The following is a 13293-nucleotide window of genomic DNA, read 5'->3' on the forward strand; positions in this document are numbered from 1 at the left end:
CCCAGTAGATTTCTGTTTATAACACTAAAAATCAGCGATAACTGAAAATTATGGCCACCAGAACCTGAGAGGTTTGATTGCACTGCCTTGGGATCTTTCTTGAATATTGTTTTGGCTTTGGACAGGAAGAAATCTGTTTCCCTAGGTAGCATCTAGCATCACCAAAGAAACCGCCACTTTTCTGCTCAAGACATTTTAAAGAAGACATTTCTGCATGCTGTAGTTATCGGCTGACCTGGAGATGTCCATTGGTGGACTCTTCTTGTCGGAACGGATAGCCGAAAACCCAGTCTGTGAACAGCTGGGATGGTATCCCAGTTGTTGAGGGTTTGATCTGCTGGAAAACAGCCCAGTCTAGACTGGCCAGCAGTTTGAAGGCTGGAGACTGCTACTGTTGGCGGGGAAGACACGATAGCTGGTCGGAGAGAGCAAAGCTATGGGAGATTGTTGTTGGCAGAGTTACAAACTCCACCACATACTCTCACTTCCGTTAGTCTCAAGCTTTAGCGTAAATTCACCCTAAGAAATGGGATATCTCCCACTTCCTCTCAGATTTTTAACAAATCTAGAAAGAAATAAGAGATATTTATAGAAACCCCAAGGCCAAAAAAAGAGAAACAAATTACAACCCTACCCTTTAGAAATAATTAAAAAACATGCAAAAATCATAAAAAGAAATACAACAACAACAACAAGCCTAGGGGTGTCAATTTTGGGTCACGGGTTGGGTTCGGGTTAAACCCGAAATTGACCTGGCACTATTCGGGTTCGGGTCGACCCGACCCGTTTTTGCAAACGGGTCAACTTTATGGACCAAAACCCGACCCGCTTCGGGTTCGGGTCAACCCGACCCCACCTATTTCAGCCAAATCCCGCGCCTGCATTCAAAAATTTTGCCAAATCACGCGCGGGCAGCGGGTCACACGCGGACCACGGGGCACGGGGTGATGCGGTGACGCCGGCAATTGACGCGGTGAGTGCGCGGCTCGATGCGGTGACGGCCTAACAGGGCAACGGGGATGCGGGGTGATGCGGTGATGCCTGGTCGCCGGCGATTGACGCGGGAGAGTGTGACACGGAAGTGACAGAACTGACGACAGAGTCTCCAGACGCGACGAAACGCAGGCCTCAGGACGCGAAGCGACGCGACGTGGCCGGGGCAGCCGGGCAGGCGGTCTCGGGGCAGCCAGGGCTGGCGGGTTTATGTGTTATACTGGGTCAATTCGGGTCATTCTCGGGTTTTAAGATCAACCCGAACCCGACCCGGTTTTGTAAACGGGTCAGTTTTCCAGACCCAAATCCGACCCGCTTCGGGTTCGGGTCAACCCAAACCCGAAATTTTCGGGTCAGGTTCGGGTCGGGTTCGGGTCGGGTTTTCGGGTCGGGTCCAATATTGACAGGTCTTATCCACCATGTGGGGTCGGCTACATGAAGCCTTTTTCTCCATTGTGTCCTATTAAGGATAAAATTCTCATCTAAATCAAATAAAGAAAGGTCATTTCTAATATTTTCTAACCAAGTCTTTTTAGGTCTAACTCTATCTTTCTTAATATAAGTCAAATTTAATACATCTTCTTTCCTAATAAGGTCATTGGAAAGCCGCCGTTTTATGTGACCAAACCATCTACGACGACTCTCTCTAATCTTATCTTCCACTGGTGTTGCTCCAACTTTTTCACGTATATGCTCATTTTGTATTCAATCTTTAAGAATAAAACCACTTATCCACCTAGCATCGTCATCTCTGCAACACTTAACTTAATATTATGCTTCTCTTTTATTGGCCAATATTCTGCACCATAAAGCATTGCAGGTCTCATTATGATCTTATAAAATTTTCCCTTAAGTTTGAGAGGGACTTCTCTATGACATAACAAGCCCGATGCATTCCTCCATTTCAACCATCCAACTTGAATTCTACTAATAATATCCCCATAAATTTCACCATCACTTTGAACAATAGACCCAAGATATCTAAAACGTGTACTCTTATTAATGACTTGATCACCCAAAGTCACAATCCCCCAACTAGATCTATTATTACTAAAATTACACTCTATATATTCAGTTTTAGATCTACTCAAATGAAAACCTTTAGACTCTAAGGTTGACATCCATAATTCTAGTTTACTTTCAACTCTCCCTCTAGTTTTATCAACAAGAAGAATATCATTAGCAAAAAGCATACACCAGGGTACAATCTCTTGCAAATGTCTAGTGAGAACATCCATGGCTAAAGCAAAAGGATATGGGCTTAAGGCTGATCCTTAATGTAAATACTTGGTCAAACCAGCTTGTGTTTGAACACAAGTAACATCTCCTGCATACATATTCTTAATGACTTGAATATAAGCATTATTTAACACTTTCTTATGTAGAACTCTCCATAGCACTTCTCTTAGAACTTTATCATATGCTTTCTCTAAATCAATAAAAATCATATATAGATCCTCCTTATTCTCTCTATACTTCTCCATCAAACCTTTTAATAAATGTATAGCTTCTATAGTACACCTACCTGACATGAATCCAAATTGATTTTAAGAAACATCAGCGTCACGCCACAACCTATGCTTCATAACTCTCTCCCATAGTTTTAAAGTATGAGACATTAACTTAATTCCTTTATAATTCGCACAATCTTGTGCATCACTTTTATTCTTAAAAATAGGAATCAACACACTCATTCTTCACTCATATGACATCTTTTTAGTCTTCAAAATAATATTAAAAAGTTTAGTAAGTCAATAAATTTTTTCATCTCTTTAGCATTTCCACATCTCTATTGGAATATCATCAGGTCCAACAGCTTTTCTACACTTTATTTTCTTTAAATTTTCTTTAACTTTGATTTTATTAATACGTCGATAAAAACAAAAATCTTTATTTTCATTTATGGTGCTAAGATCACTAAAGTCAATTGTATGCTCATAATCTTCATTAAAAAAGTTTAGCAAAATATCTTATCCACCTTTCTTGAATATCCTTTTTTAATAAAAATACTTTTTGATCTTCATCCTTAATACACTTCACTTGAACTAAATTTTTACTACTTCCATCTCTTTGTTTAGCTAACTTATACATATATCTTTTGCCCTCCTTAGTGTCTAATCTATTATATAAATCATTAAAAGCTAAAATTGCAAATTACTGTCTTAGACTTCTTATGGACCTCGTTATATCTTTCCCAATTAACAGAGTTTTTACTGTTAAAATAATTTTTATAACAAATCTTTTTATTTTTTATCTTTTCTTGCACATTTTGATTCCACCATCAACTATTTTTACTATTAGAGTTTTTTCCTTTGACACTCCAAGCACGTCTTTTATAATATTCTTAATATCACTAGCTACTCATTCACATATAACATTAGCTTCCTCATGCATAAGCAAAATCTTAAGATCTAGAATCTTACTCATAAAAATATTTTTGTTAATATTCTTTAAATACCTCCATCTAATCCTAGAATGATGATTTAATATATTTTTAATATTATGCCCCTTCATCTTAAAGTCCAAAATTAATAAGCAATGTTGGGTACATAAACTTTCACTAGACATTTGTAAGAGGATGTACCTTGGTGTATGCTTTTTGCTGATGATATTCTTCTTATTGATAAGACTAGAGAGGGAGTTGAAGGTAAACTTGAATTATGGAGGTCAGCCTTAGAGTGTAAAGGTTCTAAAATTGAATATATGGAGTGTAATTTTAGTAGCAATAGACCTAGTGAGGGGATTGTGACTTTGGGCGATAAAGTCATTAATAAGAGTACTCATTTTAGATATATTGAATCTATTGTCAGTGTGATGTCGAAATAGATGAAGATATTATCAGCAGAATTCAAGTTGGATGGTTGAAGTGGAGGAATGCATCAGGTTTGTTGTGCGATAGAAAAGTCCCCCTCAAACTCAAGGGAAAATTCTATTACATGGTGGTGAGGCCTACAATGCTTTATGGTGCTAAATGTTGGCCATTAAAAGCAAAACATAATACTAAGTTAAGTGCTGCAGAGATGAGGATGCTTAGGTGGATGAGTGGCTTTACCCTTAGAGATAGGATACAAAATGAACATATATGTGAAAAGGTTGGAGTAGCTCCAGTGGAAGATAATATTAGAGAGAGTTGCCTTAGATGGTTTGATCACATTAAACGGATGCCTTTCGATGACCCGGTTAGGAAATTTGAGGTATTAGATTTTACTTATGTTATGAAAGTTAGAGGTAGACCTAAAAAGACTTGGTTAGAAAATGTTAGAAATGATATTTCTTTATTAGATTTAACTGAGAATTTGACTTTTAATAGGACACAATGTCGAAAAAGGATTCATGTGGCCGACCCCAGGTGGTGGGACAAAGGCTTGATGTTGTTGATGTTGTTGTTGTTGGGTACATAAACTTTCACTCAGAATAATTTTACAATCTTTGCAATCTAAACGATCCATTTTTCTTATAAGATCTTACTAACGTAAAAAGAAATAAATTGATAAAATCCTATGAAAAAAAAACTGTTTACAAATGGAACCTTATCATTCTTGAAAGAAGCAGCTGTGTTGTAAGGTTGTCATGGGCCTATAAACAACGATGACTATAATGCAAGCAGGATTACAGTGCATGTCTTGAAGTAGATGGTTGTAACCATATAATGTTGTGACATACTTGCAAGTAGTTATGATTACATCTTAAATGGGTTTGCATCATAGTTCTTGAAAGAGATGGCTATATTCAAGCAAGATTTTGGCATAGGTCTAGATGTAGTATGAGCAAGGTTGTGGCATAGGTTCCAAGGAGATGAGCGTTTGAAAAGTGAAGTTTTGATGTGGGTATGGTTGTGACAATAATTATGACACAAGCAAGGTTCGAACGTTGGTCTTGAAGAAGATGGTTGCAGTACCATGGTTGCAACACAAGTTTGTAGGCGGCACATGTGATATAGCACATGAATTGAATGAGAAATTTGAAAGACAGACAAGGTTGCAGCTTGGTTTAGATGCAACAGAAGCATCATGATGTGCAAGTTTGAAGAAGATGCATGCGATGCAATTAAGGTTACGACATGGGTTTGGATGCAGTGATGACTACATATATGAGATTGTAGCATAGTTTTAAAGGAGATATTTACGACACAAGAGTTGCAACATAGGTTTGAAAATGGTGCAAGCTAGATTATGGTGCAGGTCCTTGAGGAGATAGTAGTGGCTTATAGAAGCTCTTTGAGGATTTAAGCAATCTTCAAAACTTTAGAATTCTCTAAGGATCCATGTTGTTATTCATGCTCTAGAAATTTTAAAGATCTGTAGGATGCTTCCCAATTCAGATTGCCACAAAGAAATAGAATTAAATAATTAGTGCATATTTATAGATTTTGCGAAGAGTTCATTATTATTTGTAGTATGTCAAAGTATTCCTATTAGATTTTGACAATGAATGGTGAACATTGTTTCTTTTACATGATGATTCTACCCTTCGGTTGGTCTAATCAACCCATTAAGGTCGGGGCCTAGCTGAGTGGCTAGCGACAGTTGTTACCAGTGATGTCTTCGGTTATCAGTTTGAACATACCATCTTGTGGAACTTTATGCCATGAATCCAATGAAGATTATTTTTAAATTTCAATGATCTTATGACGAAAATAATTTTGATAAGATTTATTATTTAAATTTGGGGTTGCCAAAAAAGGTAATTTATCGAAATATTAATCTTTTTGGAAAAACTCATTTGTCATAAGTGGCTTTTAAAATAGTGTTTTGTAGAGATTGAAGAATACTTGGTAAATCAGTAGATTACATAATAAAATTTTTTTTAATCATCAAATAACTAATGATACAAATCTAACACTTGATAGACACTAAGACTCATGTGGTCTGCAAACAAATCCCTTTCTCCTAGCATTTTGTCGGTTAATGTTTGTAATAAACAGTTCCCGTAAATAATTCCCTTCTCTTACTGATTAACTTTTTCAACAATTATTTTTACCTTCACAGTAAGCATTCAGCACAATTATCATGTTTTTTAATTAATAAAACTATCTGAGTTTAAAATGATATTATCTTTTTTCTGTTTTCTTTTAGGTTCCGTTTTAGACATTTATTTTTCTCTTTGTTATCTCTTCATAATAATTTTCTCTTTGACTTTTTTGTTTCCCTTATGAAGGACGCTAACTTCCCCTGTTGATCTGCTTAAATGTTTGAAGTCCATTAAAGAATATGCCTTTGTTGCATCACCATACCCAGTTGTTATAACCTTAGAGGACCACCTTACTCCTGATCTCCAGGCTAAAGTTGCTGAGGTGAATTTAATTTCTAAATAAATTTTGATGGGCAGTTTTCTACCTAACTTTCTTCCTGTTAAGTGATTATCTTTTATTTTTGTGTTTTCTAGATGGTCATTGAAACATTTGGAGATATGCTGTATTACCCCAGCTCAGAGACTGTTGCAGAATTTCCTTCACCTGAATCTCTAAAGAAGAGGATTATTCTTTCAACCAAACCTCCTAAAGAGTATCTTGAAGCTAAGAGCTCTAAGGAGGAGAATGAATCTCAAAATGGGAAGATATCTAATGAGGAAGAAGAGTGGGGGAAGGAAGTCCCAGATCTGAACGCTCAAATTGAATCTTATGAGGTGTGGTATCACATTGATGAATTTCTGCGAGTTATTTGATTTCAACTCACACCTAAAAATATCCTTTATTATAGCATGAGGATGGCAAAAGTGATGATGATGAAGAAGATGATGATGACGAAGATGATGATGATGAACTAAAAAAGAACCATGCTCCATCGCTAGAGTATAAACATTTGATAACTATTAAGGCTGGGAAACCTAAGGGTTCCTTAAAAGATGCACTAAGGGTGGATCCTGATAAAGTTAGGCGTGTAAGTTTGAGTGAACAACAACTTGTAAAGGCAGCTGCATCTCTTGGGGAGGACCTAGTTAGGTACATTGTGTTTCTGAGATCCATTACTAAAAAAACTTTCCTTTTACTGCAATGATGAGTTTTACTAGTAGGGAAGAAGATGCATGGTTAAAGAATTAGGATGCTGAAACTCCATTGTTTTTTAAAATCTAATCTCTATTGTTCAGTTATTGTTTTTTTATCTTAATCAGATTTTCATAGAGAATAATATGGTGGAAATGAGAATGCGAAGATGGAAACACTTGTAGAAGATAAGTAAAAAAAAAGACAAAAAAGATTTGGTTCTTTATGATAGAGTACGGAAGATGCACTTGTAAGGTGAATTGACAGAATTAATATCTGAAAATTAGGTTGAAGAATACCGAAGGTAAAATGACTAGAAATTGTGTAAAAAAACACAAAATAGATATACCATCCCATATAGCTCTCAATAGGAATAAGTGGAGAAGGAAGATTTAAACAACTGACCCTAATTGTTGGGATAAGGCTAATGATGATGAATATTATGGTATTAATTAGTTTTACATGTACAGTATATATATTCATCTTATCTTTTTTCATCCTTCTAGATATTAAAGCTTGTCCAAAACATGTGTACACATGGTTGATATTTATGATGTTTATTTTCTAGGTTCACTCAAAAAAATATACTCAGAATTTATCCAAAGGGCACACGTGTTAGGTCATCTAATTACAATCCTATGATTGGTTGGGTGCATGGTGCTCAGATGGTTGCCTTCAACATGCAGGTCAGCTTCTATGATTGCTTTGCAGGTTGAAAAACCTTCTGACAAAATCTTGATTTGTTTTGAACTCTATGTTTTACTCACGAATTTTCTTTTCTATGTTATCGAATATTCTCTGAGGAAGTTTGTGATAAAGCAATGTGTGTTGTTGAAGTTATCTTAGGCGTTTGTAACTTCAGCATTAATAACTCTCACTTATATATATCCAGCAAATTTTCCTCTGCCGTTATGTACGGGCTGGATTATGACTAAACATTATTATTTAGGATTCATCAAGTACAGTTGCATGTCCATCCTGATTAGCTATGGCATACTTTGAATATTTTATCTGATGAAGCCATTAAAAAATTCTTCTATATACAAAGTTACAGTGCATTAGTTGATCTAAATACTGCAAAATCTTTTATTTTCACGAAAATTTCTTTTAGAAAACTGAATATCAAATCTCAAAGTGTTTTTCTGCAAATTATCGTACTTCATGAGTTCCAACAATAACTCGTTCAGAAATTTTTTTTTTGGCTGCATAGGTGGAATCATACCAGTTATTTGGTAATAATATTGAAGATTTTCTTGTTTAGGTTTTTTAGTGCTAAGCCACTAAAAAATTCAGTCACTTATTTTTTACAAAGTCCAGTTACTTATTAGTTATTACACATCTAAAATGTGAATTTTATTAGCTTGTCACTTGAATCATCTCCTTCTGACCAAACTCTATTCTCAAACCTTATTTTACCTTCAAGTTACTTGTGGTTGGGCTAATCAAACCATGGGCATGTCAGTTGCATCCATTTCCATTTACAATAAAAGACAGACTTCTGATTTCCTCTTGATGCCTCCATTGCCGGAGATGGGGTGTCAGAGATCAGGATAAGTTAGATTGAATGGAAAATTTCTGAAAACCTCAACTTGTATTAACCCATAGTTTTAAGTAGCAGCACATGGCTACGGAGTTATATGTTTAACATATTTATAGGGAAACATAAGTTCGAGAAATTTTATGTAATTAAAAAGAGTACTATGTGTGGGAGAATATGTAGAGACAATGATAAATTTTAATTAGTTATTTTATGTGGATGCTTGGTGGCTAACCAAGAAATCATTGATAGACCGTATCATAGAAATAAAAATGTTAAAGATGAATGCGGAGTTGAAACAGGAAGGATGATGATGCAAATTTGTAAGTATATAATCATTGGAAACACTAATCGTTTTTAGAGTTAAGCACATTAAAATTCTGAAATTTAACATTACTTAGTCGTCTTATTTTCTATTAATTATTCATTTTTTAAATAACATGCCTTTGATAATAGTGTCAATGAGAACGAAATATGATGTCTAATGCTTTGATTAGCTTGATGAGTATTGTTTACTATTATAAGTTCTTTTGATTCAGCTCTTGTAGGATTGCTTAGTTCTGCTACTTTTGGGTCTTTGTTTCATCACATGTTCCAATCCTCTGCTTCAACATATTATTATTTTATAGCTTTTGAATCCTAGTGAAATGTTATCCTCTACTTGTCTTCTCTCTTATTCGGATCTTGTTGTATCCCTTTTTTTCTTTTCTGCTGCAGCTAGGCTCAGTACTTGCACCATAACTGGAAGTTGGTTGCCACTAATCCTCTGTTTAACATGCATGTTGGGTTCTTTCTATATGCAGTGTTTCCTTGGATAGTTGGGATTCGATAACTGGGCATTGGTTGATTTGTTTCCTTTTAGGTTGTGCATTGTAGCAAAGATAAATCCTGCTTGTTTCTTTCTCTTCTCAACTTTCTTACTTTTGCTGAGTTCATCCCTTGGATGCTTCCCTTTTATGTGCAATGTGTCAGATTTGAACTTGTTTTTTCAGTTGCTACCTGAATCAGGCATTGGATTTTACGATCCAATTTTGAGAATTTTGAGAAAATTATCTATTGTTATCGTTTTAGGTTATAAAATACAATCCTTGAGGTATGCAAATTTCAATATTTGATGCAATTACAGATTTTCTCAACTTATGTATATGCTGTTCGATGTGAATTCTTTAAATACATCATAGACGTTGGCGACAATTTTTGAGAGAAGCTACTCCATATATGTGACGCATGGATTTTTATTTGGTGATTTCTATTTTTATTCTTTTTTTCATCTGTCTACTTTTTATTTGGTTTTTATGTGCCTTATTGAAATTTTATAAGAACGGTACAATTTGGTTTTTCCTTCAGTATAAGTCTAGACCGCTGCATTGTTTTTATTAGTTCTTAGGTTTCTTCTGTGCATATCAAGTTTTAGAAATCTTTAGATCATTTGATGAGAGTTCTATTTATTTTTGTTTTACATCAAAAGTGGAAAAATTTTATCCCTACTACGATTTTTTATCTTTGATGTATTTTCAAGATGACTATCATGTTCATTATTATATTCCCACAGTTGACGGGATTTATGACATCGAGGAACTTTTACAATGGATTGATAATTTAGAAAATTTTATTTAACATTATTATGTTCTTGATTTTGAAATACTCTAAGTTACTGAAATAAAATTAGTGGGACATCTCAATTGTTTTGGCGAAGTGTCTAAAGTGAAATAAAAGCAACATGATCGGCATGAGAAATAAACTTAAAGAGCAATATGTTAGGCGGGCCCCTCCGGTCCTTACTTACTCTAGGCGGGCCCCACATGGAGTTAATTCAAGGGTTGGAGGGAAAATTTGAATGGAAAGGGGGGGGTTATATCGTTATTAGTAAAATGAAGTTTGGTGCTTAAAGAAATGATGTGAAAAACAGTTGGTGATGCATTCTAAATAGAGGTGGTGAAAATGCTTCAAGAGATCAAAGGAATTTCTTATGCTTAATTTTTTTAAATATTATTTAAAGACTAAAAAATATGTCAATGAGTAGATAAGAGTAATATTGGTTCAATATTTTTAAGAATAAATTGATGCACAGAGTGTGTGCAAATTAGAAGAAAGTTAAGCTATTTTTGTCATACAAAAAACACTTGGGAGAGAGTAATTTGAGGCATAGGTTTCAACATAATACTATATTTCCTCAAATCATTTGGATTCATGTCGAGCAGGTTTACTATGGAAGTCTATACTATTTTATTGAAGGTTTTGAACATGGAGAATAAGAGAATTAAAACAAAATCTAAATATATATTTATTGATTTAGAAAAGTCATATGATAGTCCTTAAGAGAATATGCTTCTGGAGAGTTCTAGAAAGTAAGAGTTCAATTAATACTTATATTCAATCATTAAGAATATGCATGCAAGAAACTATTACTGTGTGTTCAAATACAGGTTGTTATTGACCAAGTATTTCTGTTTTCAAGTTGGATTACCATCAAGAATCAATATTAAGCCCATATCTTATTTGCTTTAGTCAATGGGTGTTCTTACTAACCTTTGCAAGAAGATGTACCCATAAGTGTATGCTTTTATATGAATGATAAATGCTTATTGCGGAATTGGCGTGACCTTTTAATTGGGTTTTAGTGTGTTGGTGGTTTTGTTTTAAGGTCCAAATTGTGGTTGGCCTCCAATGGAGAGTCATTACTTGGCCTGGGGTGGTGTGAAAGTGTGCCTCATACCTGAGTCCCAATGGGCACTTTCGGTCCTTTTCTCATTTTTGCCTTCTTCCCTTTTGAGGTTGCTTCTCTATAATGAATGGTTTTGGCTTAAGTACCGCCACTGTTTCCGTGGGGTCATGGTTTGTATCTTCTTGTTATGAATGAACAGAAGTTTAATTTGTTAAAAAAAAAATGCTCTTGTTTGATTAAGACTAGAGAGGAGTTGAGGAAATTTGAATTATGGAGGTCAACAGTGGGACCATCTAAAGGTTTTCATGGTAAGTAGATTCAATAACCAAATACATGGAGTATAATTTTAAATTAGTAAGTAATAGATCTTAGTGGGGGATTGTGATTTTGGGCGATCTAAGTAAATTAAAAAGTGGATCATGTTTTGATGTTTCGGGTCCTATGTTTAAAGTGATGGTCAGACAAATGAGGAATAAGTTATTGTATAATAATCAAAGTTGGATGGTTGAAGTGGAGTAATGCATGGACCTAGTTCCGTGTATGATTGAAAAGTATCCCTTAAATTTAAGGAAAAAGTTCTATAAGAAGGTGGTGAGGCTTGCAATGCTTCCATGGCATATATAATGTTGCCATTGAAAAGAGAAGGCCTATACAAATTAAGCATTATACGAGATAAAGAATGCTCAGGTAGAATAGTGGCTATATACTGAGAGAGATGAATATCCACAAACAATATATCACAATGAAAAAGTTGGAGTATCTCAAATGGAAATAAGTTAGGAATCTTCCTTTAGATGGTTGGAAATGTCAACTTCCGATAACCTAGTTAGCGAAGTAGATGTTATTAGCTTTAGCACTAATGGTTAAGAAAATGTAGGTAGAGCTAAAAAGATTTGGTTGACAAGTACTGGAAAATGATATTTTTTTTATTTAAGATTTAAAATGAGGAAATTGACTTTTTAATAGGACAACAATGAAGAAAAAAAGGATTTATGTTGCAAACACCCATATACGCTGTGAAATAAAGGCTAGAAATGTTGTTTTTTGTAAAGTTGTATTTTAGGGAGCTTCTACTAAAAGCTTTGGTTTCAGAGTCAAAATAGATTCAATTTCTCCAGGAAATTTCAATTGTTAATGTGATTACATTTCAATTCCCATTTTAGACGCATTTTTATTTTAATTGTAAGTACAGGCAATAATTTATGAATAAAGGTCTAACGTATGCATAGATTCAAAGATCAAAATCAAAATATATATTCAAATTTGTAATACCAAAACTATTTTACTGCATATCTAAATTTATCAGTCAAAAGAATATTCACAACTCACAAATTTTTTTTTATAAAAATCCGGTTTTGCTCCAAGACCTTGTTTGCGAACCATCTATATGTTGGATAGGCTTTATAGGACGAGGGTTAAGGGATTTCTTTACGAGACATTAATTATAGGTATAGATTCGCTAAATATTATAATCATAATATGCCTTATAAATATTCAAGAGACCCTAGACAAAGGTCTTGAAATAATATTTTAGATAAAATTAATTTAGTTCTTTTCTAATCTCTTGCCTATGGACATTTTAATATAACACACAATACTGATCACAAAATAGGTGCGTCCGGAGGCCAATAATCATGTATGCGCTACTAGAGTAATATACCTTATATACATAAATTCATATCAACATCATAGAACTACGTTTGTTTTCAACTTATTGCTTATGGCTCATTGCTTTAGTCGTGATGTTCAGCTAATGACCCACCACTGTGATAGGTAACACATACTTGAGTTCGAAGTAACCCTCAAGTGTAATACTTTGAGTTCGCTAAGCAATCCCTAGTCAAAATCAACCAAAACGTCTCTAGGAACCCTAGTATGATATAGCAATAGAACAACAAAGAAAGATACAACGTCCTTCGAGTTCGAATGAGGAAGAACAACTCTCCATCAAGTCTCTAAGAAACCCTAGACGCCCAAGCAGCACCAATGAGATCTCAAAACTTTTTCATTAAATTCAAGATGATGGACCTAATTTCCCCCTTTCCCCCTCTTAACTCTCACCCCCAACACAAAACTCCCTAAAATAGCCCTGCTATTCAAATTCCACCCCCCCCT

General features: G+C 34.7%; 1 protein-coding gene across 1 annotated transcript in view; it reads left to right on the forward strand.

Moving 5' to 3' along the window:
- The window catches only part of LOC110092040 (phosphoinositide phospholipase C 2), a 39852-nt gene that overhangs the window by 17720 nt on the left and 8839 nt on the right, over positions 1-13293 (forward strand). The window contains exons 3-6 of the mRNA XM_020816388.2: positions 6151-6286; positions 6379-6618; positions 6693-6934; positions 7545-7662. Of these exons, the coding sequence (XP_020672047.1) occupies positions 6151-6286; positions 6379-6618; positions 6693-6934; positions 7545-7662 (736 nt within the window). The remainder of the gene's footprint in view (positions 1-6150; positions 6287-6378; positions 6619-6692; positions 6935-7544; positions 7663-13293) is intronic.

Source organism: Dendrobium catenatum, unplaced genomic scaffold, assembly GCF_001605985.2.
Source record: "Dendrobium catenatum unplaced genomic scaffold, ASM160598v2 original_scaffold_212897, whole genome shotgun sequence".
Taxonomy (NCBI): Eukaryota; Viridiplantae; Streptophyta; class Magnoliopsida; order Asparagales; family Orchidaceae; genus Dendrobium; species Dendrobium catenatum.